At 39.7% G+C, this 27,159-nt stretch overlaps 2 protein-coding genes across 3 annotated transcripts; one reads left to right on the top strand and one right to left on the bottom strand.

The window, feature by feature from the left end:
• Positions 1 to 121: 121 nt before the first annotated feature.
• On the top strand, positions 122 to 18,260 carry LOC146362048 (semaphorin-4E). 2 transcript variants are annotated; one of them, XM_084920528.1, is made up of 14 exons: positions 122 to 290; positions 6,518 to 7,002; positions 7,317 to 7,459; positions 8,558 to 8,620; positions 9,019 to 9,117; positions 10,415 to 10,514; positions 10,761 to 10,871; positions 11,008 to 11,159; positions 11,268 to 11,440; positions 11,652 to 11,808; positions 11,915 to 12,137; positions 13,107 to 13,222; positions 13,442 to 13,658; positions 13,842 to 18,260. In XM_084920528.1, the coding sequence occupies exons 2-14, from the start codon at positions 6,894 to 6,896 to the stop codon at positions 14,603 to 14,605; spliced, it is 2,427 nt and encodes an 808-aa protein (XP_084776654.1). In that variant the 5' UTR covers positions 122 to 290; positions 6,518 to 6,893; the 3' UTR covers positions 14,606 to 18,260. The 2 variants fall into 2 exon arrangements, with proteins under 2 accessions (XP_084776654.1, XP_084776653.1); XM_084920527.1 differs by having other exon boundaries at positions 6,515 to 7,002.
• On the bottom strand, positions 17,489 to 26,906 carry scamp4 (secretory carrier membrane protein 4). Its single transcript, XM_084920536.1, has 7 exons — positions 26,775 to 26,906; positions 26,315 to 26,341; positions 25,911 to 26,039; positions 25,638 to 25,794; positions 21,764 to 21,865; positions 19,121 to 19,238; positions 17,489 to 18,993 (listed from the first exon to the last, which is right to left on the bottom strand). Exons 2-7 carry the CDS (start codon positions 26,319 to 26,321, stop codon positions 18,805 to 18,807), a joined length of 702 nt encoding a protein of 233 aa, XP_084776662.1. The 5' UTR covers positions 26,322 to 26,341; positions 26,775 to 26,906; the 3' UTR covers positions 17,489 to 18,804.
• Positions 26,907 to 27,159: the final 253 nt, after the last annotated feature.

Raw genomic sequence — 27,159 nt, 5'->3', positions numbered from 1 at the left:
TTCCAAACAAACCAAAAGTCCGCACTTGGGAACATTAACAGGACTATGTCGTTGCTTTCTGCTCGGTCGCGAAGCCCAGCAGCTCCTATATAAGTAAAGGTGCGATCAAACACGTGACGTGATCAGGCGCTGCCTACCGTTGAGAGCTGCCAGTCGGATAATCACTCCCTGCAGGAGTTAGACGTGGAGTGAACGTTACAGGTGGAGCAGTGAAAAAACAGAGCGGAGCTGGATTCAAGACGGGAAAGACATCGGCACTCTGAGCGGTTTAATATTAAAACTAACTACTGGTAAGTGCGAGTTAGCCCACTGACTCGTTTTTTTCTTTTCTTTTTTGTTTTTGGTGCAGGTTTGTCCCATTGGGCGTGTTATTTTTCCACTGCGCTCGGACTTGTTGTGGGAATTGGATTGCCAACCTGAGGGGTGGAGAGGTTGCAGAGACGGCGCACTGCAAATTCTCTGACTTACTTTAAGATTATAGGATATCCTAATCTAATAATAGCAGCGGGGCGTTAGAGTAAGCAGTAGTAGGATATACTTACAAACTCTTGCACCAGCAGCAGCACGGATAGTGTTACACTGAGAGAAACGCGCTCATCAAACTTGGAGGGGTCGCGCGTTCCCTGCAGCCCTCAGGATTAGATATAGCAGCGCTACGGGAGCGAGTGTGTGGTTGGATCCGGAGGAGAAAACGCTTTGAATCGCGAGCCAAGCTGTTTTATAAAGCTTAAGCACACAGATTGTTTTTTTTTTCCTCCGCTGGAAACCAAGCATATAATTCACAGACTTCAGAGACATGAATCAGTTCTTAAATATAGTGCGCAGAAGGAAGCATCAGCATGTTTAATCTTTTGGAAACGTTTCTCTGCGCACACACAGCTACAAAAAAAGAAAAATCAATACTGCTGCATCAATAATTCACACATTCTCAAATAATTTATTAAAAAGCAGCAAATTTTCATTGTATGCACATTATCACTGAACCGAACTTGATGTTAAATGGGGGTGAAGCGGATATTCGAGGGCATTTGTGGTGGAGGTTTAGTGATGGTGAGAATTGTACCAGGATGAGTGTGTGTGGCTCAGTGAGCAGACGATAGACGAAGTGAAAGGCTTTCAGTTCACTTGCTCTGGGGATTGCCCGATTGTAGCTGTCATACTGCAGCTACATTAAGTGGGTTCATGGCTGCACACTGATAATAGCACTTACATTGCTCTAAGCTGGAGATGATGCAGATTGTGTCTGTTTCACTGTGATTGCATGTATATGATTCATCTCCAAAAGAACTCTGGAGTTTATTTGACAGATAACTTCTTATAGTTCACAATCAGATTCTCATGAACTGTGGTTCTCAAGCCTATCCAAGCATGACCCCCCCCCCCCCCAAATCAGTAGGTGACTCAGATTTGTTATCAATCATTAACAATAACAAGGACAAAAAAGAAAGCTAGTTAATTTTTTAGTGAAGGTCAGCAGGACAGCGTCAGCAAACCCTTGTTTTCCCAACATGCTCTTTCTTTGCATATTGATCATCAGATTACCCCCACCCGTCTTCTTTTAAGTCTGTGCCCCCAGTTTGAAAACCACTGCTTTCGACTCAGACAGTCAGCAAAGTGGCTTTCAGAGATTAGATAAGTCTTGGAAACCACAACAGGAAAAACATCTTTATGGTTGTCACATCGTAACTGGCTGGCACCAGGTTTTTAAGGTCTAAGCTCAGGAAGCAGAAGGCATATTGCACATAGCAGTTTATTAACACGATAGTTCTTGGATTTAAAATGAAATGAGTAATAACATTGTAATGGCAGTAGGTGAAGGTTTACAAAAACATCAAGATTCTCTTGCCATCCCAGTAAGAATACACCTTAGTGTTTCTAAGAAAGCTGAAAGAACTAATTCAGTGATAATTAAAATAAAGTGAGACATGAATTCTTTGTACTTTGCTCCTTTTTGTCCTCTGTAATGTTTTATGGTATTATAATCTAAATTATCTTCTGGTTTTTGGTGGCTGTTTGGCCAAAGTGAAACACTGAGCTGATAGCACTGGTTTAAAAAAACACACCCTTTTTCTAAAAAACAGTGTAAGAGTTGTGAAGTAAATTCTTGGTGTTGATTTTTAAATCTAAAGAGAGGAGCACCCCACACTTTACGACCTGCACAGACTTGCCTGGGTGTGTGTGTGTTTTTCTGCGTGTGTGCATGCGTTCATGCGTGCATTTTGACTCAGGCACTCTTGTCTCATCAATAACAATTGATATGTCAAAACAAAAGTCAGTATCTTATTAAACAGGCTTTCGCATTTGTTATTGTGTTGCTCAGTTGTCACTTTCATTCCAGTTAATGATATTGTGAGTTGTGCTCTGGCGCACTTCCATTGATTTGGGCCGTAGCTTAAAAACTGTACATGCTGCATGTTTTTGAAGTATTGCTCTCAGCTAATTACAATCCTCCTGCATATCAAAACAAAAGGTGGGAAGCTACTGTCATTGTGATAAAAGAAGGGGGGCTTTTTCTTTTTTAAGCAAATGTGAGCTTGCAAAAATATAACCCGGTGCTGAACTGGGGTGTGTTTTCCAGTGAATAACAACAGTCTGTGACACACGGGGTGTCAGGGGTGAAAACCCTCCCACTGGCGCTTTCCTGTTTAGGCCGGTGTGCTGTTGAAATACTGTATCACAGCCAGCTCACCAGCTGGCCTGCCAGTGGACAGCTCAGCTTACGCCCAAATGGCAACAAGACGTAGAAAGAGGCAGTAGACGACCAACCAGTCGGCCAGTGACTCAAACAGAATCAAACCTGAGTAACAGTTTGTCAGGCCAGAGGTAAATCAGTTACTGCCGAAGGGGACCTCACCCATAGGGCTCAGCGTACTGCCGTCATTTAAGGCGTACACCAAAGCCTGTGCCTTCGCAGTCATGGCTCACTCCAGCTGTTTGACTGACTGCTTTTTGGATGTATTATGACTCACAGGGATGACAACAGCATGCAAGTCTGAGCACGTCTCAGACGCTGCTGCATGAGGTTTTTACTTTGTTATCAGCACCCAGTTGTGTTGAGAATCCATTGTAGAGGTTTTTGGAGATGGCGTGGAGGCTCCTAAAGAGGCTATAAATATCCCCATGCTTCAAGTGGTTCCAGTGTCTTGAGATACTGCCGCCAGGCTTCTTCGGCGCATTGAACTCGTTCATGTGCAGCTTTTGAACCCACAGTTGTTAGTGTTGTACCGATTGATGAGTAAAAACCCACTTGGAGTCCCTGTGCTAACCTTTTTAGAATGTTGCTTGGTAGGAAGGTACATGCTGACATTTACATCTAGATGTATGGAGATGCAAGGGAACAGTTTTAGTCACAATCTTGTTAATTCTGTGAGTACTGTTTGACCTCAGATCAGACTTTAAATGTCAGTGATTTTAAACAGAAACAAAAGAAGTCCAGAGATTAGAAAGTGTTGTTCATTGCATGCAGGTTCTGTATACTGTCTGTGTGAGCGGTATTAGTCAGTGAGTGAATACTATAGATGTGCTCTATAGTCTGACACAAAGGGAATATCAAGTTTTTCAGAGCTGCATAATGAAGTTGCGTGCTCAGTGACGGGTCTGTGAGCAGGTTTTGCTGGCCGTACTGGAATTTTCATCGTGCCCTTATGAAAAATAATAGTACACTAGTCTTCCATGACATAGCTTTTGCCTCAGTGAAGAGCACACCCACGCTGATGGCGGTTTATTTTTGTTTTTGTCACTAAGGTGTCAAATAAACAAGAGGAAATCAAAAAATCTGGGGTTCACTGTACAAAAGGTCAAATCCTTTAATGTTAATAAATGGTTCACCATTTAAAATGTAGTGGTGCCCCCATCTTAGGTCCAGTTTTACTTACCAGAACTAATAAAGGTGTGCTACTGATAAAAGGCCACTGTGTAATAAGCCATAAAGTCTTAGGGGCTGTATTGCTAGTAAGGCATTATGTAGAGCAGAGGTGTTATGCAACCATGTGCATGACAAAAAAGGTCAAACAGTCCATTGGTGTGTCTTTCCTGATTAAAAATAAAAAAGCATTCTAAAGAAATCCTTCACACGAATCTGAAATGTAAAATTAATGTTCCTTTCCAAGGAAAAATAAATCCTGAAAGGCGCAGCACCTCTTAAAATAAATTAAATCTTTACTTCCTTCTTCCCTTATTTTTTTGATTTCAATACAACTCGTATCTCCTGTTTGACTGCGATTGTTTTTTCCAAGCTACTCGCGGTGTCACAAACCCTGCTCGTACGCAGTGAACAAAATCAGATTTTTCTTTTTGGTAAGATCAGAGAAGCTTTCAGCACATTTTCTAATGTCAAAGTCTGAACATGCATCAGCGTGCGCTCACATGCAAGAGAAGCAATGACCAAAGAAATGAACAAAACGCATTTTTATATCAAAATATTAAAACCTGCACTTCTAACGGACTATCTACTGCTGGTAAAGTAAGAGGTGTTGTTTCTAGTTATAAATAAACAAAGAATGACAACAAATTTTCATTTTTCTACACTCTTTGTTTTGTTAGCCTGCAGTCAAACACTCATTTTATCTGTAGCAAGGTATAGGGGTTTTTTGTTTTTTTGTGGAGGTACACGTTTAATAAATAAACTGCGTGTGCTTCTCGGGGATCACTAAATGGATACAGACAACATTATCTTAGTGACTAGCTAATGAAGATGCAATTTCAGCTTGTTTTCCTGCCTTAGGAGGCAAATTAATGGGATAAATAACTAATTAATGCGTTTAGATTAATAACTTACAATCCACTGATAAAGCAGTGGGGCCTTTTTACTTTCAAATTCTCAGACTTTTAGGATTTATATAATTTTTGTCAATTCATTAAGTGACTTCCAGACTAAACATAACCCAAGGGCCCCATTGCGAATGGAAATCTGCATCATATGTGTTGTAAATCCCTCAGCAGTGCACTGTCACACCTTACGCTATGTTAAGTGTGGGAGAGCCAGAGGAAAGGACAACTGTTGCATGTTGTATTGTTATTGTGGCCATGCCTACCTGTCTGCGCCATCATGACCTATCTGCCAAAACCTCTGAAAAACAACCTTCAGTTATTCCGTTCAGCTGTGGCGCTTAACCCACGGTACCCTCAGCCCCCAACAGGCTGTGGTAAAAAGCATGAAACATGTCACCTCTTTGACAACACAGGAGCAGTCCTGTACATGCAGCAGCTCATCCCACTGTGTCAACTAACAACAGGGTGGGAGCACAGCAGGTTAGCTGCAAAATGCACATCCCAAAAAAAACAAAAAACAAACCCAGACTGCTCAAAGACGCAGGGGAGTTAACGCTTAGCTGTCTCTCAAGGAAATATAGATACTGCCATTTTTTTTATTTCTGTCAACAGGCGAGGACTGTACGGTGTTTCAAAAGATGCATCTTTACTTTTTACTTTTACTTAAATCTGAATAGCACATGCAAAGCAGCTGTGTACTGCACACCCCATTTTATTTATTTCTTCTTCTTCTTTTTTTTACCTTGCGAATCTGGTCTCGAATATGCTCTGTGTGTTATTCTGAGTTAAAGTGCCTTGATGAATTTTGAATGAGGCTGCATCGCTCAGTTTGTCAAAACACAGAGAGTGAATCTCGCCAAAGAAGTGGTAAGTCTCGATTCCACATGAATCCCAGGGTAGGGATGGAGTTCGTGAGCGGTGAATTACCGTAATCTGCATGCATGCCCAAACCTGAACTGATCCCCGCTGCTGATTGAACCCTGCTGAGTCCAGAGGAAGCAGGTTCTTATCAGGGAGGAGGACAGGAAGATACAGAGAGTGCAGGAGGAAGAGAGAGAGTGGGGGTGGGTGGGCAGTATATGGCACTCTGCAGAATTTCACTTAACATCAGCTTCCTTTGTGAAGTTTACTGTTATGAGTTGTCATAGCTTTAGCTGTAAGTGTTGCCAGACATCTCTGGTAGAAAAACATGGTTATATTTGTCTCTGTTTAGCATACTGTCTGGGTCTTCAGAATTTAACGGTCAGCAAACAGAACATGTTCATTTATAACACTTTTCCCCACCTTGGTATTTTCACTACTATCTTTAACTTGAAAGGTGTTGCTTATTTTTAATCTGGCTCTTTTGAGCAACCCAAAGGAAGTTCTCCAGGAAATGAACAAAGTGTTCATCTTAAGTGGTCTTCTTTTTCCCAGTCTTGCTTGCTGTCACTTGAATTGTGAGCCATGCAGAGTGACTCTTGTAGAGGCCATAAGTCCATATAAATGAGAAGAATAGGTAGCAAGGGCATAATAGTAGGGGTATTTTAAATTTATATTGCCCTGCATAAAAATCATCAAGCATAACAGAGATAAAATGAAAAGAAATAAAGTGTTGGAGGAAAACCAGCTTGCACTGAAAATTTTCAAGGGAATGTAGCCATCTTTTAATGTATGTAATATTTCCCGGTTTGGTATTAAAGTCAGGTTTTCTATTTCATGGGTCTCTTTGATTATTTCATAGATGTTTTCATATCTCTTCCAGAAGTGGGCTGCCGTGAAAATGATCTCCTCCAGCATCCCTCACCACTAGCTGAGCAGTATGGCTTCTGCTCCTCCTTCCAGAGAGGACACCAGCAGCTCGTTAGCACTGCGCTGGAGGCTAACACCGACATAGATTTCCAGCAAGTAGCTGCGCTCGACGTTCCCGGTTAAACACCTGAACGATTCACCTTTAGAGGGTCTCTGTAAGCAAATATGATGACTCGTGCCAGAGTGGCACATGTCCAGGACCGTGACGTCACCACAGTTTAACAACATCTGGACTGACACTGTGGACCATGATCTTTCTCTGATTTCGTGCTTTGGTGGCGGAGCTGGATCTTGCAGCTCTTCCACACTTAGACAAACCTGGACTCTGAGCCATGTCTCTTCTTTTAGCTCTGAGCATCATCTGTGGATTGATGCTCCATGTTTGTTTTAGTGCTGTCAATACTGACTATTGTGTGCCACGAAAGACCGTGCCCTACCAGAGTGAGTCAGAGATTCTCTCACCCTCTCCAGTAATATGTCGTAGAATTATTCTTAGCATATTCTTTCTTCTTGTGGGCTGAATCAGAAGTAGAAGCTAGAGCAGTTTTGAATATTTTTACTGTGATTTATGACCCAGTAGTGCAACTTTAACATCTCTTTTTTTGCTGGCTGGGACAAGTTTATTAGTTTTCAGTAAATTAGCATTTTGCTTTCTGCTGTGGGGGCATTTTTCCTACTGCATGGAGTCACAGTAGTTAACATGTGGGAGGTAAATAAAGCAAAAAACAGTGTATGATGCAGATTTCTCTGTGCAGATGAACTGAAGTTGTTCAGGGAAGAGGGGATCTACAATTACTCCACGATGCTGATGAGAGAAGACCTGGGTGTGATGCTGCTGGGGGCAAGAGAGGCCATCTATGCTTTGAATATGAGCGACATCTCAGTTAAAAATGCTACGGTAAGAACATGAGGAGTCTGTACACTCTGAGCAGAGCTGTCAGATAATGTACATATAAAATACACACGCTGGAGCTGCCATGTTGCTTATTTTGTTTGATGAAATAGTAATTAGTTAACTTTTTATCACTGTGGATTAAAAATGGAAGATTCATTAAACATTTATGATGTTTTACCACAGCACTGAAGCCATTTCCTCAAATAATCAGTAGCCCTGCCAAAGCTGGACTTAGATGTGATTTGTATTCATGGTTCTTAACTTTCTTTTAGGTTATGCTGTGATAGCATTGGCTTAACACAGTAAAATATTTCAGTACTTTACAAAGAAAATAAAAAAAGTAAACAGCATTTTGCTTCTCGCTGGTTTGCAGTATAGCAATAGCTGATAATAGCTAATAATAGAGGTTGTTAATGAATAGTTAATCAACAGCTAGGCTGGTATACAGTACTGATTTATTGCATACACTTACTGGCAATTCTGTTAGGTGTATCTGTTTAAGTGCAACGGCAATATCTGATCAGCCAATCACATGGCAGCAGTTCAGTGCATTCAGGCATGTAGACAAGTTCAAACCGAGCATCAGAATGGGGAAGAAAGGAGATTTAAGCGACTTGGAAGGTGGCACGGTTGTTGGTGTCAGATGGGCTGCTCTGAATATTTCCGAAAGTCTCAGATATCATTCACAGCATATTAAATATCTTCCCTAAAATCTACTGTGTCAGGTTTGTCGTATAAAGAGAAGAAACATTTCATATTTGCACATCTTTCAGATGCTGTGAATTATGGCCAAATGTTAGGTCACATTACGTACAGTGTTTTCTCACACATCATTTCATTCTACATGACCATTGCACATTTGCATGAGATATTTCAATAATAATGGTTCTGTTGGACTCTGTTGTTTGTTCATAGCTGTAGATACATGTCTAACAGTCAGAGGCGAGGAGTGCTTTGCCAGCTAACCGGTTCATGCTTTTAGAGCACGCTGACAGGTCTCGAAAAACAATAAATTGTGAAAGCTGTAACTGGACTACTACTGTGTGGTTGCAACACCATTCCTGAATGCTTTGACAAGACTCTTTCGTTTTGTTGGTGCAGGTGTATTGGCGGGTGACTGAGGATAAGCAGAGGGACTGCACGTACAAGGGAAAAAATGCAGAGGTTTGTGTAAAGTCGTTCAAAACAAAAGCTTTGCACTAGACAACTTTTACTTCGGGGCATTGTTGCAGCTGTAAAAGATGACCACTGATTGAAAGTTGTTTACTCCCCCCTCACATTTTATCTTAGCACATGTGTAAATCATTTATATGAGAATGATTTTTTTCCCCTTTTCATGTCTTTACATGGAATTCTCTTTGAAGTGCTTTGCTCATATCTTTGTGCTGAGAGTCCAAATAAAGGCACAGGAAGAAAACGCATGTGCACAGCCCTGACCTTTTGGTCACCGCGAGCTGCGGACAGCATGTGCAGTCACTATATGTATGCGGTATGTTTGTGTTTTTGCGGCTGAACTAACAAAGCTCTGACCTTGGCATTCTCTCTGCTGGATCTTGTTGCAGGTGGAATGCCACAACTACATTCGAACCCTGCACAGAGTGAATGACTCTACAATGTATGTGTGTGGTACAAATGCGTTTAGCCCGACCTGTGATTATCTGGTAAGTGTAGCTTTAAGAGTTAAGAGTTTAGTGTATTGCCCCCTTGTAAACTGATGCTAGTAACACTTGCATGAGATCCATAAAGGAGATCCACGTGAAAAGCTCCTTCCTACTGAAGATGTAGAAGTTTTTTTTTTTCTTTTTTGTAACTCAGTGACTCCACAAAACAGATGTTTTTCTTATATCCAAATATATGGGTACTCAGTACTACAGTGTAGAAGGGACTGCCTTAAAATAAAGTACAGTACTTACTATAATGAATGAAAACTGTGGCATAGATTTCCTCATTTATGTACGTGTGTTTGGATGCACATTTATGTTTTTGTCCTTTCCCATGTTGATTTGTTTGCAATGAAAATTATATCACTTGTCTTTCCTTAAAGGGAACCTGTAATACTCATTTCCAACTTCATATTTTATTCTTGGCCTGTACTAGTGCAGCTCTGGATGACCTTATCTTACACTGTTCCTTGATGCGAGTCTGTTAGTTCAACCAACTCTTAAACAAGCTCCTCTCCCTTTAAACCAGCTTTTATTTCATTGGCTGCCCCTCACAAACAAACAATGTGAACAGCTGGTATGTGGTACACAGCTAGGGTGGTGTGTCTTAGATGACCATATTCAGAAAATCTGCTCTCACTGTTTGAAATGTAGGGTTGTTGAGCAGTCAGTAGCCTACCTGTAGATACGCTGAACTTGCATCCACCGCTGAAAGATTCTAGACATAACAGAGCAGAAGGCAGTGCAGGGTCTGCTTTAATTCAAGCAGTAACAACTGGGATTGAATTTTGTTAAGTTTTATGCTGAAGTGTTGTAAATGGGCACGCTTTGAGACATTTCTCTCCTGTCATCGTCAGTTAAATTTCCTTCCCCTGTTGTTGGTGTCTTGGAAAACTGTTTATTTTGGCAAGATGCTGAAATTTCAGAGGACTGAGCAGCCTTGGCTGCATCACAATGGGGTGTTAAACTGTTGCTATGTGAACCTGCAGCGCTATGATAATAACAAACGAAATAAATAAAGGCAGACTATATGCTCATTATGTATCCCCAGACTCTGGAAGAAGATTTTAAGAGAAACAATTAAAGTGATTCCAGATATGAGTTTTGAAAACCCATGTAAAACCCTTTGTTTCGTTTGGACACTTTAGCGAGTTATTATGCAAATGTATGCAAGTTTAGTTAACTGCCTAAACATGTGAACAAACGGTAAGCTTCCAGTTCCAGTCCTCAATCTCAATAAAACACAGCTTTCTCAACTTCTCTCTCTTTGCTTGATCTCTTTCTTTGTTTCTGACAGACGTTTGCTAAAGGACAGCTGACGCTGCAGGGAAAGCCTGAGGAGGGGAAGGGCAAGTGTCCTTTCGATCCCTTTCAGAGATACTCCTCCCTCATGGTTGGTGAGTGTCTGAGGCAGACACAGAATGAAGATTTGATAGTTGTGTGCAGATTTCACTTCACACACTAAATAAATAAGAAAAATACCGCTCTGAGTATATTTGCTAGAGCTACCTGCTCATTCAGCATTCTCTGTACGATTTGTCGAAATGCCAAATTTTTCTGTATATAAATGTGACGTTGTTGCAATTTAAAGTGAATAATGGATTTCCAGGAATTTTCACTCACCTCTTTTTCCTGTCTCACAGGAAACGATTTGTATTCTGCCACATCCATCAACTTCTTGGGCTCTGAGCCTGTTGTTCTGCGCAGCTCAAACTTGGCTCTTCGTACCGAGTTTAAAAGCTCCTGGCTCAATGGTGACTTCCTCTCCCTTCTTTTTAAAATTTTATAGCACCCCATGAACATTTTAGCGTTTGTGGTGCTGTTGACTTCTATTTTCGTTTGCCTGTGTTCAATTCAATTTGTTCAATTCAATTCAATTTGTGTTTTCAGAGCCAAACTTTGTCTACATGGACTTTGTGGATGAGAGCTTTGATAGTCCCGATGGTGACGACGACAAGGTGTACTTGTTCTTCAGTGAAAATGCCATAGAGTACGACTTCTACAGAAAGGTTTCAGTGTCACGAGTGGCCCGTGTCTGCAAGGTAATGAACACAGTCTGTTCAAAAGCCTTGGCCTGTCTGACACAGGTCTGGTTGTTGTTAAAGGCAATACGCACACACATCACAGAGTGCTCCATATCTGTGTTAAAGGGGGATATGGGTGGCCAGCGGACACTGCAGAGGAAATGGACGTCGTTCCTGAAAGCTCGCCTGGATTGTTCCCTGTCTGAACCCAGCCTGCCCTCCATTGTCCAGGATGTCTTCCTTCTCAGACACAAGGACTGGAGGAAGAGTGTCTTCTATGCTGTCTTCACTCCACAGTCGTAAGTGTTTGCTGACAAATCCAGTGGCTCTTATTGCTCATGGCGGGTGTTGGCTTTGAGGAATGTTAGGAGTATCCTGAGCTTTTAGTTAACACACACAAAAAAACTACCAAGTCTGTTGCAACTAGTATTTTGTTGAGACTCAGCTGATATGAACTTGTCTCAGTGTGTTGTTTGAATTTCACCTAAACTTGTTATTTTGCGTTTCCAGGAGCTTATCCCAGAAGTCGGCTGTTTGTGCATACAGCGTATCTGCTATTAGAGATATTTTCAATGAGGGAAAGTTTAAAACCCCTGTTGCTGTGGAGACGTCTCATATTAAATGGGTGATGTACACCGGTGAGGTGCCGGTCCCCAGACCAGGAGCGGTGCGTTTACAGACTTTTGTTGCATGCAGAAATTCAATTGAAAAACCAGATAAACGCAAATAGATGTGGAAGAAAAAAAATCTAAATTGCAGTTTTTGTGTTTCAGTGCATCAATAACATGGTGCGTAAAATGGGGATGAATCGCTCTCTGGACCTTCCAGACAAAACGCTCCAGTTCATCAGGGATCGTCCTCTAATGGATGAAGCAATTCGGCCACTGACAGGAGGCCCGCTGCTGATCACGAAGGGAGCTCTACTGACTCGGATTGTAGTGGACAGCGTGCAGGGCCTGGACGGAGAGAAATATAACGTCATGTTTATTGGCACAGGTAAAAAAAAGAGCTGTGTTTTTCAGAAAGGTCCCTTTGGAGTACTGCCGGTGTTACTTGAGTTTTATTTTTAATGTTAAACATGTCACTCACATAAAATTCTTAAAATAGTTAAAGTTTAATATTCAATACTGCAGTTTTAGATGAATTCATAACCTTTTAAATGGCTTTAAAACTTCACAGAAGGAGAAAAGTAACAAAATCAGATATCAGAACAGCAAATTTCAAAACTGGCTTCTGTTTCTGGGTGAAGCTTAGCAGCTGAAAAAACATACAGTGATCCACATAAATTTTGTTTAATTTTCCTAATTATGCTGATTAAAAAGAGATTAGTTTATTGTACTTGGGAAAGAGTTTGAGCACTGCAAGTGGCTCCCTGACACAGAATTACAAATGTCCTCAGTGAAGCGTGTGATTGTGTTTCTCACTAAATCTGATCAGAACTTATCAGAAAGACTGAATTATGCAACTTTAACGCAACTATATTGTCGTTATAATGTAACTAAAGGAGGTGAACATATTAGTTTCCATTAATTTAGCAATAGATTTTAACAATATGACATTTGTCATATTGTCATATAAGTGTTTTCTAGTTATAAGCTTACCATTAAAAACTGATGGCAAAGTTTTCCCCCTTTATAAAGGTATCACCTGCACAACACCTGGTTGGGCAGGTGACCCATTTGCTGAAGGTGGCTGCAGGTGCCTGAGTTTGAGTCCACCTCACACCATTTCCTGTGTGTCTTTTCTATTGTCCCTATTTTTTGTAATATCTTGGCTAAATAAATGCCCTAAGTAAATCTAAAACTGTTGCAAAAGCAGAGACCAAAGTAAAGGCTTTTAAAGCAATAAATATAACTTGGTTAATCATTAGCTTTTTATGATTTGTTCTAAGCAGCAGAGTCATCAAATGATATGGGTAAATACACTTGTGTAAGTTACGGGCTCTGCTTTTTGTCTTTGTAATAGGAAACGGTTATGTTCAGAAGGCTGTGAACTATGACGGAGAGATGTTCATCATCGAGGAGGTTCAGCTGTATGAAAACCATGAGCCCATCTCTATCTTGCGCCTCTCATCCACTGAGGTAATATATAATAACAAGTCCATTATACGTGTTTTGTCATCATCACAGTTTACGGTTGTTTGCTGGGGATTTGGTTGGGAGATACTGTTTAATATCTTAGTTTGAATATGTCATCACCTAATTGCCACTTACAGGCAATAAAGAGGCTTCAGTTGTGCTAAAGGTGAAACACTTTTAGTCTTTTGATATTTATGAGTCTTTATGGTTGTGCACTTTTAGGGCCAAGTGTATGCTGGTTCAACTTCTGGTGCAGTCCAGATGCCGGTCAGTAACTGCAGCCGCTATGAGACTTGTGTGGACTGCATCCTTGCAAGAGATCCGTACTGTGCCTGGGATTTATCCACCAAGCAGTGCTCCTCTGTCAACACTTTGTCCCCCTCCCCACATACAATACAGAGTCTCAAGAAGGGAGATGTGTCACAGTGTCCTCCACTAGGTACTTTAAATTCAGTTGTTTTTATTTAGTGTTAAATCAGAACCCAAGAAAGCACAAGGGTTGTTAGATTGTAGAAATAACAATATTATAGAGAGAAACCCACTGACACCCTTTGATCAAGCGTGTGCTGACATGGCAGCAGTTTTATGAGCATGAATTAACCTTGCGTTTGTGTGTTTTTAGATCCAGTGACAGCTGTCGAATTAGTCCTCATTCCAGAGAACAATATCCAGCTGCCTTGCCAACTTCACTCTAACTTGGCTGTGGCCGACTGGCGATTTGGTAACCACACACTTCACTCCAACAACAAATACTACATCTACAGTGGCGGTCTCCTCATCCTGAGTGCTTCTGAAACAGACGCTGGCCAGTATATCTGCGACTCAGTAGAGGAGATAAACGGACAAAAATACAACCAGACTGTGGCGGTTTATCATTTACAGCTCTACTCTGACCCGACAACGGGGATCATCCCCACCTTTGGCACAGAGGTGCCAAGTACCACAGAAGCTATTCACAAAACAATACATTTGACATCAGATCCAGTGCCAAGCCATAACATTGACAAACCGTCGTCTCCTGCGAGTCAAAACGACAGTGGCAGGATAACTCATCTACAGGTGGCTGTGGCCATGCTGTCCCTGATTTGCCTCTCTCTGATGGGAGTCATATTTATGATCTGGAGCCGTGGGCACTGGGAGTGCTTAAAGTTTGTACAGCGGCCCAGTGAAAGCGAGACGAGAAGGCAGTCAACCGAGTACAGGCAGATCCTGAACAGAACTTCAGAGGTAAAGCTCCTGGGGCCTGAATCCGGGAGACCTTGCAGTGCCAATAATAATCACCCTGCTGTTGACTTCAAAGGGAATGGGGAGCATCACTTCCCACCTATGGCCAACATTTCAAGTCTGGACGGTCTGGGATACATAAATGATGAGTCAGAGATTTGACTCTGCTGAGGTGTAGCATTCAGTCTGAGGCAGGACTCGTGCACTAATTATCTTCCTATAGGTGTACTCCCACTGAGATTCGGTTCCTATAAAGGTTTTCGCATTATAAATTCTTTTGATTGGTGTCCTGTTTCCTACACTGACTATCATTTCCATATTCTTACCAGGCAGCTCATGTCCTCTAAAAAGATATTTAACTGGTGGTTAATGTTTTTATATGTATTTTTTTGTATAATGATAAATTGTGAATAAGCTTTGTGCAATAGATTGTGTACAGCCAACACCTTTTCTTTTTGGACTATTTATTTGTAAATATAGTATAAAAAACACTGGACATGTAGCATTTTGATCATATTTTCAATGATTTTTAATGATTGATCAGTTGTCTGTATCACTATTTTATTTCCTGGTGGCCGTAAAAAAAATCTTCTACATACATACCTCTATTTTTAAGCATAACCCCCCACTAATATAGCAGGTGAATCAATGTTGTACCTCTGTCTTCAATAAGAAAAAAAAAGAATTTTTATATTTAGGGTGAACTGGGGTAATTCTTTTCTTTTTTTGGGTGTGTAGCTACATTTCTGATTCCAAGCATACTGTACACTTAATAAGAAACAGACAAAAATGTCATTGTAATGTTGAGGGTGGGGGTGTACATTTCTGTCAGTGAAACAACTCAGAGGTGCAGCGTATCCAAGAGTTTCGGTGTCAAACTTTGAAACATGCTGCCTTGCTCATGAAAGGAACTTTGAGAGTCTTGTCATGCACTTATGAATCAGTAAGTCAGTAATGTCTCACACAGTCGGGAAATGTATTTGAAGGCAACGCACAAAGTCACTGCTTCCAATATTAATGTTTCCAAAGGTTTCATATGGTTTGTAGGGGAGGAAAACATCATCATTAACACCACATGCTCAGTTCGTAATTATTACAGTTTGTTATGGACAAAAAGTCAATTGCAGTGAAGCTCCCCGAATCTTCTCTGTGGTTTTCAGTTTTGGTCATTAGCGCCATTGCGCAGAGACTTTTATGTTTCATCAAGTTCTGTACAACTGTCTGTATGAGAGTTGAAATGGGTCTCTGCTGAATTATTAAACAGAGCAGAATTGTATATGGATGTACAATATCAGTAGTACAAAGTAATCATTCAAACGTTACCTGTGCATTCGAATATATATATATATTTTTTAAAAAGGGTACAATTTGTGTGTGTGTGTGTGTGTTTTTTTAAAAAGCACTGAAAATCATCCCAGCTCTAACACTGCCAACTACTGTTTTACATTTTATAACAATAAAGCTACAAGACTTAAACGGAATTGTTTACATCATTCAGAAATGGCTTTTAGCTGACCTCTCTCAGGCCCAATTTTCCTCCCAACATTTAAATGAGGCTTCTTCTCTTACATCTGGCTTTGAGTTATTGTGTGATCCGTATGGCAAATATTTATTTGCCTTTGTGAAATGCATTGTAATACTGTTCTTTGGTCACAGTGGTGCAGTGGTTAGCGCCATTACTTCACAGCAAGAATTTCCTAAAGGTGCTTGTGTGGGTTCCCTCCCACTTCCTCCCACAGTCCACTAGGTTAATTATCAATTCTAAGTTGGTCATAGGTGCAAATAATTGTCTCTCTGTGTTAGTCAAGCAACAGACTACTGACTTTCTAGGAGGTTAGAAGTTATTAAAATTAGACCCCGACCTATTTATTGGAAAATTGACATTATTGACTATAGATATTAGATATTTGCTAATCTGTTGGTATCTATTAATGATGGCCCAAAACATGAAAGTTAAAAAAGAAGACACGGGAGTTGTTATGAGTGTTGACATTGCCCCCTGGTGGGCAAACTATGTAAAGTGCAACTTCCTGTTGGCAACCAATGTCTTCAGAATTTACAAATACAACAATCTGATCTAAGTAGTGGGAGTGTAAACTAGTAAATTCATGTAACAAATGATGGCAAAATCTCTTTTTTTTTTTATGCATCTGAAAGAAAAAGGAAATCAGCTAATGTATCCAAATATTGGTATTAGTTTTAAACATCCTGTATTGGGCTCTATTTGAAAAGCTAAAGCCAGGGTCCCCAATCCCAGTCCACGAGGGCCAGTGTCCCTGCAGGTTTTAGATCTCACCCTGGGTCAACACACCTGAATCACATGATTAGTTCATTACCAGGCCTCTGGAGAACTGCAAGACATGTTGAGGAGGTCGTTTAGCTATTTAAATCAGCTGTGATGGATCAAGGACACATCTAAAACCTGCAGGACACCGTCCCTCGTGGACTGGGATTGGGGACCCCTGAGCTAAAGGATAATAGTGTTGCTGAAATGAATTCATCAGCAGTAAAACTGTGAGGTGAAATATTATCAATTTTCAGGGTCTTCTTGTGAAGCAATAGCTGCTACTTCTGTATGAAGAAATTCAGATTAGTTGAATTTAAGAATAGTAGGATTGCAACATGATGAGCTTTACTGGAGCAGATTTCATCCGGAATTTTAGGATGTCAAGAGATACTTTTATTCATACCCCGAAGCATTTCACTAGCGTCTCACAGCAAGAGAGTGAAGTCAGGCAAGAAATGTACAAGCTCCACAAACTGACAGGATTGCTTGCAAAGCAGACTGGCATCTGGTTCAAATCACAGCTGAAAAGCTCATTCGCTATGATTTTTGGTGTTCAGACTATCAAAACAGAACTGAGATACATGAGTTTGCTTGCAGTTTAAAGACAGCATAAAAAGTATATATAAAACTCAAGTAAAAAGATTTAAACTCCCTCTATATTAAAGTAGCTGTGGCAGAACTGACTCATTTTTAAGACTTTCAACATAAATCCAACAATTACATGTATTTTTATGATAAGCAGGGACAGGCAAACACAATGTGAATAAGAAGATTTATTGAAATGCTGCAACAGTGTTAGTTTAACATATCCATTTTATCAGTCACTTATCAAATATCAGAAAAATCAAAGTATTAAATTTGGCAGTTGGCCATAAAGGGCACTTCAGTATGTTGAAAAGAAAAAAAAAAAAAAAAAAAAAAGTTGTGTATCTATGAGGGAGCAACCTTTTTCTATGACAGCGCTTTTACTTCAAACAAGCTTTATCTGGATCAACGGTGTTGCATTACCAGCATATATACATATTTCTTTAAAAAAAAAAAAAAATGCAATAATTCTTCGGTCATGTCTGATATTAGACTATGTTTAAACAATTTGTTACCACATCTGCATGCATTAGTTCACTCAGCCATGACATCAGTTCATTTGTAATAAGAGAATCGCCTTCATTCAGAATCCCACAGCAGGCTGCATGCAACACAGTGTAGACCCCAGATGCAATAACTCAGTCTATCTGGGGGAAAATTGAAAGTTGCTGGAAGTTTGACAACAGCTGAAAAGGTGCTGTCACTGCAGGGCACTGACCACTAAAAGCAAACAGTGTAGCTTTAAAACAACAGGAATTGTGAAATACTGAGGTGGAGACACCCCCCCCGTCGTAAGAGTAGAAAGTGTTTTGGCTCAATGATAACTCGCACAGAAGAGTTGCTTCACTGAAGCATCCAGTTTTACAAAAAAAACAAAAAAAAAAAACAATAAAGAGTGTTTTTTTAAGGCAAAAATCAGGTGTTCAGGCTTTTTTTTTTTTTAAACATGCAAAAATCTGCACACAACAGTAAGGCGCATTTCAATACATCACAGGCAAGCGTGGACATATCAAGCAGACTATCAAAAATAAGCTCATTTTATGCCCAAATACACAAAATAAAAAATAATAATAATAAAAAAGAAAATCACCAGTTTGCACACTGTCTTCTTGCAAAAAAGAAAAAAAAACCCTGCTCTTCAGCATACCATTATTTCGAGCATGCAATTCTGGCAATATACAAAAACAATCCAATCAGAGGTCTATAAGGCACACATCTCTCACACACTCTTGAAAGTGTTCACTCTTTTTCCAATTGAGTCATTCATTTTAAGGACTAGATGTAAACAAAGCTGAAATGGAATGGTATAATCTAAGGATAGTCCTCTACCACATGTGTAGAGGCTTTCTGATAAAACTCTGTCCTCTCATAAAACACACCTGTATACTTTGAAATGTAAGGGTTAAATAAATGGCGTTTTTGAAGTGCTTTCTTGAACATTGGTTAAACTGCCAGTCGTCTGTCTCCCCCTGGAGGCGGTTCTTAGCCATCACCAGTGACTGTTGTCGGGATAGCTGGGCACCGCCGTAGGGTACTGTGGCAAACTTGGGCCTTGGGCAGTCTGAGCAACGGCGTTAAGCCCCGCTTCCCTCACCGGTGCACTCTTCCACATCCCGGTGCTCCACTCCTCCTGAGCTCGCTGCATACTACCGCCACCACCACGGTACATTCTGTGCACCTGGAGAGAGTGGGTGTGTTAGGTAGTTGTTGGTGTGCTTTGGTGTCTGCAAGGAACTGTGTGCACGTTGACCCACACAAAGGTAAAGGTAAGTGCGTGTGCATTTTCAGCATAGGCGTTCACTCACCTTAATGAGAACCAGTGCCATTAAAGCAGTCACCAGAGTGAAGAGCAGAGTTGTGATAAGCATCACTACAGCAGAGCCCACATTTTGGCTGAAAAACGTCACTGTTGCAATCCAGCCGCTTTGTTGTGTTGGTGAGGGTGAGATGGAGTTTTATGGGTTAGTGTATCAGACAGTATGCACTTAGCAAAGTGGATTTAAAACAAATGCAATTTAAAGTTTTATTTAAAAAAAAAAAAAAAAAAAAAAAAAAAGGCCACGAAGCAGTGAGAACTGAGGCATAGCGACAAACAGCACAGCAATGATCAGCTTACACATCGACCAAAAGTCTTATTATCATTACTTCTTATTATTACTTCCTACATTTTTAAAGATTTTCTGGCCTGGTTCTTATATGGAGTGTTTCTTTTTACTGACGCATTCAAGGCGCTTTACACAGCTTGCCTCATTCACCCATTCATACAGACATTTTTCTACACGCAAGTGTTTTCTATCTAACATTCACACTCTGAAGAATGCATCAGAGAGCAACATGGGGGTCAGTATTTTGCCCAAGGGTACTTTGGCATACAGACTGGAGCAACCAGCGATCAACCACCAATCCTCCAATTAGTAGAAGACTTGCTGAGGTTTAGCCACCCCTGTTTTCATGTTTTATGTTAACAAAAAAAAAAGAAAAAAGATACTACTTGACCTACACTTACTGGCCACCTTCACGATCATTAGGTACACCTTACCAGTACCAGGTTAGATCCTGTTTTGCTGTGATAACTGCCTTAATTCTAGGTGACAGATACAACAACGTCCTGGAAACTTTTCAGTTCATCGCATGATATCGTCACACAGTTGCCGTAGATTTCTCTGCTGACCAACCATGATGAGACTCATTCCGCGACATCTCAAAGTTGCTCTATTGGATTGAAATCTGGTGACTGTGGAGGCCATTTGAGCACAGTGAATTCACTGTCATTTTCTTACATGTCATCATGCCAAATTCTGACTCAATGATCCAAATGTTGCAGTAAAAATTAAGACTCATCAGACAAGGCAACATTTTTTCAATCTTCAGTTGTCCAATTTTGAGAAGCTTGTGTGAATTATGGTCTCAGGTTTCCTGTTCTTAGCTGGCGGGAGTTTTCCTACAGTGGTCTTGCTACATCCCTTCATTTTAACGAGTAGTTACTTTTCCTTTCTATCAGCTCAAATCAGTGTGGCCATTCTCCTTTGTCATCAACAAGGTATTTTGATTCAAAGAACTGCTGCTCACTGGATATCTTTTTGGGACCAGTCTCTGTGATTCTAGAGTTTGTTGTGTGGGAAAATCCCAGTATATCAACGGTTTCTAAAATACTCAGACCGGTTTGTCTGGCACCAACAACCATGCAACATTTAAATTTGGGGTCAATATAGCCTCAAAATTAAATCACTATATTTTTTTAAGAAAATGTGCCACAATGTAATTATACTTCTGAAGCAGAAAAAAAGACACTGAACACTAAAAATGGTAAAAGATTTTCTTTCTGGGATGTTGTAATGTGGCTTGGACTTTTTAACCATTTGCATAACAGCCTCCTTTTCCACCATTTAAACTGGTCTCATGTACTTTGCCAAACAATATATAACCACGTCAATGATTTGCATCCATTTTCTGCTCTTCCAGTCTATACGCAGTTTAACTAGCTATGCACCAGTGACGTTTGGTTGAACCATTTGTTTACTTTTGGACTGTACACAGCTGCCAGCATCTCTCCTACTTGCCTGTCACCCTAGCCCGGTTGTACTCCACAGTGTGTTTTTGCCTCGAGTGTTGAAAAGAAGTTTGTTCCCTTCAGCTGGAACAGGTTTCTAGCATATTTTCCAAAAGTATTGCGCAATGTTGGAGGTGTTAGAGTAGCTCCCTTTTTACCAAATCTTCAGCAGCAGAAATACACTTCTCATTGTCAGATATGTCTCTTTGTTGTGCATGAGGGACATAAAGGCACAGTGTTGCTATAACGATGATATCATGAATGACCCCCCCCACCCGCCAAAATCAGCAGGTCATCTTGACCATGTCTAAATTAATTGAATGGCTGGCATGTGATTGGCTGATTAGATAAGTGCTTAACAAACAGTTGGACAGGTGTACCTAACAATGTGGCCAATGAGAGTATAACATCTCTAAAAACAGATCGATGTCAGTAATACAGGAAACCGGTTTAGAAACACCACTTCATAAAAACTTTGTGAAATTAAAAAAAAAAAAAAAAAAAAAAATCCTCAAAATTTAAACCACATTGTTATTCTGCAGCTCAAACATATACAAAATAAATAAATAAAATAAATAAATAAAATGCACTTTCATTCTGTATTTACATACAACTAGGTAGATAACAGACTAAAAATGGCAATTATTTTCAATTTTAAAACAGTTTGAAATGTTTCACCTCCTTATATGTTAACTTCATGATTTTTTTCATTGAACAGATGAGAAACAGCCATGTGTGGTGAAAAGCACATTTTCCAGCTGCCTTGATCATCAGAGAGAAACCTTCATGACCCAATCCGATAAAAAAAAAAACCCCAAAACAACATAAAATAACTAAATAAATAAATAAACTAGCAGCCAACATGTGCGGTGTTCAAAGCAGGTTTGGTTCAACTTACCATGTTCCCCAACCAGGGATGCCGATAGCCTGGATGAGGGCCAAGACACACTGAAAGAAGAAGATGAAGAAGAAGGCCATGAAGTTGAACGAGCTGTCAGCCCTATGAAGAAAATAAGAAGAGAAAATACAAAGATGATACAGTAGAAAAAAAGCCCGAAGGTTTTCCATTTCTGTTGCAAAGTTGCTTCTTCCTTCTTGTTGGCAAGATTTGAGTCAAACTACCACACATACTTGCAGAGAAACATGAACAAGTCACAGAAAAGCTGGAAATGTTCTCAGTAAACTCAAAAGATGGGTGCAAATTCAAATCAGAAAACAAGCAGCACAGTCAGAGCTGATCAAACTTTTTGGGGGCTTGTATTCAATTCAATTAATTTTATTTATACAGCACTAGGGCTGGGCCATATTATACCGTTGACGGTAATACCGGTACAATGTTAGGCAATGATAAGAAAATGAAATATCGCGATAGAATATGGGTAAAACGCGCATGCGCAGTGCCTTTGTTTTCATACGCACATGGCCGAAAAAGCATGGCGGCAACGGAGAATGAGAAGGGGGAAAGCGGATTGTTGAGTGAAAAGGATGAACCAAAATTGGTTTTTAAAAATGGTGCAACTTCACTGGTTTGGTGTTTGTCTGTCAGATACACAACAAAGCATATTTTTTTTGTAGAACATGCAAGCGTCGTTATTGCCGGATTTGTCGGACTAAGGTGCTCCTAAATCTGGGAGTAATCTGGGTCCTAAACTCAGTCCGATTCAGGTCCCAAAGTCAAACAAACACTGCAGCATCACTAAGAGTTAAAAACTGTCTAAATTCTTTCATCTTTAATAAAACTTTCCACTCAATAAAAGTTACGTGAAGGTTCCTGATGGTTAGAGACAAATGCATGGCAGGATGCTGTAAACGGACCAAACTTCAGTCAGGAGAACAACTGAGATAATCCATCCACAATACGAGGTTAGTCAGTAATATACTGCAACAACATGGGAATAGAGCAGCTGTGATACAATACAGCATTAATGAATCAATGGTACAGAAGTGGAGGAAGCAAGAAGAATGAGTTGAATAAAGTTTGATTTATCTGACTGCTTTGTTTCGCTTAATGTGCCTTATAATCCCGTGCACCTTATGGTCCGAAATATACGTATTTGACTTTTTTTATTTGGCACACTGCAGTTTAATGTTGCAAAGCTCCTCTTTTTAACTTCAGTGGATATTATACATGGTTATGCTCAGGATATGTCAGCCCATTTCTACTGGAAATGCCTTTTGGTTAAACTTTCAGCAAGGAATTTGCATTTGCACTGTTAAATGTTTATATAGCTTCAATGCACATAAAAAACAGCTGCTTGTTTAAGTGAAAATAAATGGATGGGTTTTTTTTTGCGCTAGTAAAGTTGTATTTTGTCTCGCAGAAATTATATTGTCAGTTATATCGTTATCGCAAATTTTCAAATATATATCGTGATATATATTTTTGGCCATATTATATTCCTCAAAATAGAATTGTGACCTTAATCTCAAAGTTTTGACTTTATTCTCAAAATTATGAATAATCTTTTTCTTTCAGTTAGATTTGTTTTATTTCACTTTTAAATACCAAAAAAGCTCACCTTTTGTGCTTTTATTAACTCGTGTGAATTTGAATACATTAAATTTAACAACCTTTAATTCCTCGCACAATTTAACCCAATGGCAAAAAAGTGCCAAAAGTGTAGTTCCTCGAATGGCCACAAGAGGCTGGTTCCAAAACCAAGTAAATCAACACAGATGTGCAAGTTTAAATGTCCACCGTTATGGGCCAGTATCTAACTTATTTTTGTAACTCATCCTTTTAGATTTTCTTAAGGTTTACAACTAGGAACGTGGTCACTTTGACAGGCATCTGTAGCAGACTGCTATTTGCTAGTTTTTACCACTATAAATGTGAATCATTGAATAAGACTTCTCCATTATGCTGATACCTTTTAGAGCATGTTTAAGAAAATTATCTGACAAATAATGCACCCACAAAATTTATGGAGGCTTGCTGGCATTAGTGGTGACTTGGCATTTCACACTGATTTAATATGGTCATTTTTAGTTCTTCTATCCCATAACCTTAAATTCATGTGGATATAGTACACATGAAGCATTCATTTCACTGTTTAGTTGTTTTTTTTTAACTATTTGGTAATAAGTACCAATTGAAAAAGTTTTTTCATCACAAGTTAAGTTTGTTTCCCCCACCCCAAAAAACAAAATAACTTATTCAGGAATATTTCCCTTATATTCAAAATGTTATAACCTGTTACTGTAATGTACACATCAAATTCATAATAAAATGAATCCAATATACACAAAAAGTATCCCATGCCAAGATGTTCTTGTCAGTCTGAAAACCGATTGTCATTTTAAATATCTCTATCTAGCCTTATTATTACTTTGACCTTCAGATGAATCTATTACCCTCAAGGAAAGGTCAGAGATTAACTGTAACATGATACTATAAATCTTTATAGAGTACGTTCTATATGTTGACAACACACCCCACTTTAGCTTCTAAGTTAAAAGGCTTTTGGTCAATTTTCAACCAATAAATCCTTAAGATGATCTTGAAGACATCGGTGGATGGAAGTAAAATTTTAATGGATTATTAACATGACGCCACTCCACACGCTTAGAAAGTTTTACCATAATTTATGATAAACTTTTGAAGCCATCATGTTTACAGAGAGTGAGACATACATGCATGCAATCAAATGCTAACAAAAACATACATTTCCCTGGTGGAGGCGATCATAATCTTCCTCATCTTTCCTGAACATACTGACACAAAATTACACATGCAGATAGTAGTACGTAAACCCTTGAAACTGAGAGCTTTGAATCAGATATATAATCTTCAGGAAATACTTTTAGGCCACTTTTCTTGACACATGGTGCAAGCAGCTCTCTTAAGCTCACTCAACATCTAACTGATTCAAAGCTATGACTTTTTTAAGAGACATAAAAAGTCTTCTAATTTAATGCTTCTAAATTAAGATAAAACCGAGTTTATTTTACTTTAAAAAGCTTAGAAACACTGTGTTTAACCAGATACTTACTCTGAATGGCATTATCTTGGCAAAGGAATCCTGGAGTCATTTTTGACCAGGATATGTGTGATATGGTGAAATAGTAGTTCATGCATCTTTATTTGTAGGCTCGAGTATTGTAATTCATTATTATCGGGTTGTTCTAAAAGCACCCTGAAAAACCTTCAGTTGATCTTAAAACTCATATATAATGACCCTATTGTTTACAATACTTTTAGTATTGCCCACAGCAAAGGAAATACAAATAACAGGATATAATGCTGCATAGTCCATAGGTGTGATTGCAGCCGCTAACAATTAACTGGAATTGCAGCCCTGGAAAGATAACAGGGGTGTTTGTTTAAAAAAAAAAAAAAAAAAAAATAAGAAAAAAGAAAAAAAAAAGTGAAGAGTAAAAGTGAAACCAGTAAAACCTGCACCTTTTGGCATAGCTCTGGAATAATGCAGCTAGATACAGATGAATTTTCATTTTCCCTTGATCTATATTATGTTTATTGCTGCTTTTTAAGCATTCCAGACTGGAAAACAAAACAAAACAGCTTTTGCCGTAGAGCCTTTGCTTGTTATAGTCTTCTTCTTTGGAACATGCTTGAAAGCCATTTGTTTTTCTCTCTGCCAGTTTTACTCCCTGGGTAAACATTTGACTTTGATAATGTGTCATCTGAGTTTGTTTTGCATTTATAAGAACTTTTTAATGTACGCCTGATGTTATGCTAAAGTTGTAATGTATGCATGTGGGTAATCAGAAGCTGCTCATAAATTTGGGGCAATTACTAAATGATAACTGACCTGAAAGCTTTGTAGAGTGGTCTAAACCAGCAGGTGTAACTACAGGGGCAGAAGAGGATGAGCCAGAGCAGGGAAAAGCCAAAGTTTGTGGCACCTCCACCCCCGGCCCACCAAGCAATACATCCGATTAAATTTACGCACAGTGTTCCCGAATACACTGCAAAGAGGAGAAATAAGTGTGCGTGAAAGAAAAGAAAGGGAAATAAGTACTTTCTCAGCAAAAATGGAAGGAATCCATATGCTTCCTGTTCTGAAGAAAATGAAGACACTTACTCATCCAGAGGATATAGACTCTGCGTACCAGCAGCTGGTGGGGCGCAGGTATTTCCTCTTCAATGTTCTGGTAAAAACATGGCTTTATTTTTACAAACTTGGGCAGGGGTGGAAAGTTATTGGCCCGCTCTGAAACAAGAAGCAAGATTACATCATAAAAGTACTGCCATAGTAATAGTTTTTATTTGAACATATCTGAATACAGTGCAGGGAGGGAGAGAGAGAAAATGAGGTATAGTGGAGTTGTACTTTAAATAAGATTTCAAACATGAGGCTTGGAGGCCAAAACTGGCCTGCTAAAGGGGTCCAATGTGGCCCACTGGAAGGTTTTTGCAGGGAGTAAAAATTGCATTCCAAGTACTTTGCAGCCCACCCTTTCTTTAGATAGACAGATAGTAACCAACCTGCCATTTTGAAATTCCACGTCTTCTCTGAAAAAGAGGAATATACAAAAAAGAGACGTAAATCTCCACACATTTTTAAATTATATATTTAACTGTCATTAATTTTCTGCCAGTGCTAACCTTGATTTATACAAATTCAAGCTAACCTTCGACCACTTGCAGGAACAGTAAACCCTCTAATTAGTTCTAACTGCAGATTTCAACTTTGCTCAAATTGTATATCGATTTCAATACGCCAACAGGAACACTTTCATCTTTTACCAATGCCAACGTGAAGTTATTAACTCTTTGCTTTACGTGAGACATTTTAGAGTTGATAGCAGCTAAGGCGTGTTTCTAAGCAGTTAGTTGTCGTACAGTAGCAGATATGAGCTCAGTGACTCTTTATCTCACGCTGCTGTTTCATTTGAATAGCAATGGTCTGTACAGCAAAAGGACAGCAAAGACATGTCGGTTTTACCGGGGTAACAGAATATCCTCGCGGTTCAGTCGACGACAGCGGTGGGGTCCTGGAATCATTTAGGAATCGCATGCGCTTTTTCGACCCATCATCTGCGACTGCGCTACCCCGTTCACCACATGTAGTTCAAAACTGTTTATATTCGGCAAGTACAGGGGACCAGTAGAACTACACGTCCCAGCAGCCATTTGAGCGGTAAACGGAAAACGCGTGACTTCAACATGACATCGTTTCCACCCAGCCCCCTCTCTGTAAACAGTATAGGAGAGGCCTTTTTAATCATAAAGTAGAGAAATGAAAACCTCATTAACACATTCATGAACATTTAGCCGCTTTCCTGACACAAAAAAACTGTTGGTCCGGGACACCGGAATAGTCGGGAGTT

The sequence above is a fragment of the Perissodus microlepis genome, chromosome 23, assembly GCF_051167445.1.
Source record: "Perissodus microlepis isolate ML-2025 ecotype Zambia chromosome 23, ASM5116744v1, whole genome shotgun sequence".
Lineage (NCBI taxonomy): Eukaryota > Metazoa > Chordata > Actinopteri > Cichliformes > Cichlidae > Perissodus > Perissodus microlepis.
This window is presented reverse-complemented; position numbering and strand designations above follow the sequence as displayed.

Bases quoted from the DNA above. Each gene is read 5' to 3' on its own strand.
- LOC146362048 (XM_084920528.1), top strand. From the start codon at position 6,894: ATGTCTCTTCTTTTAGCTCTGAGCATCATCTGTGGATTGATGCTCCAT. The intron at 9,118-10,414 runs GTAAGTGTAGCT...TGTTTCTGACAG, and splicing joins GCCCGACCTGTGATTATCTG to ACGTTTGCTAAAGGACAGCT. The intron at 10,872-11,007 runs GTGACTTCCTCT...TTGTGTTTTCAG, and splicing joins TAAAAGCTCCTGGCTCAATG to AGCCAAACTTTGTCTACATG.
- scamp4 (XM_084920536.1), bottom strand. The intron at 21,866-25,637 runs GTCAGTTATCAT...TTTTCTTCATAG, and splicing joins CCACTCTACAAAGCTTTCAG to GGCTGACAGCTCGTTCAACT. The intron at 18,994-19,120 runs GTGAGTGAACGC...CACTCTCTCCAG, and splicing joins TGGCACTGGTTCTCATTAAG to GTGCACAGAATGTACCGTGG.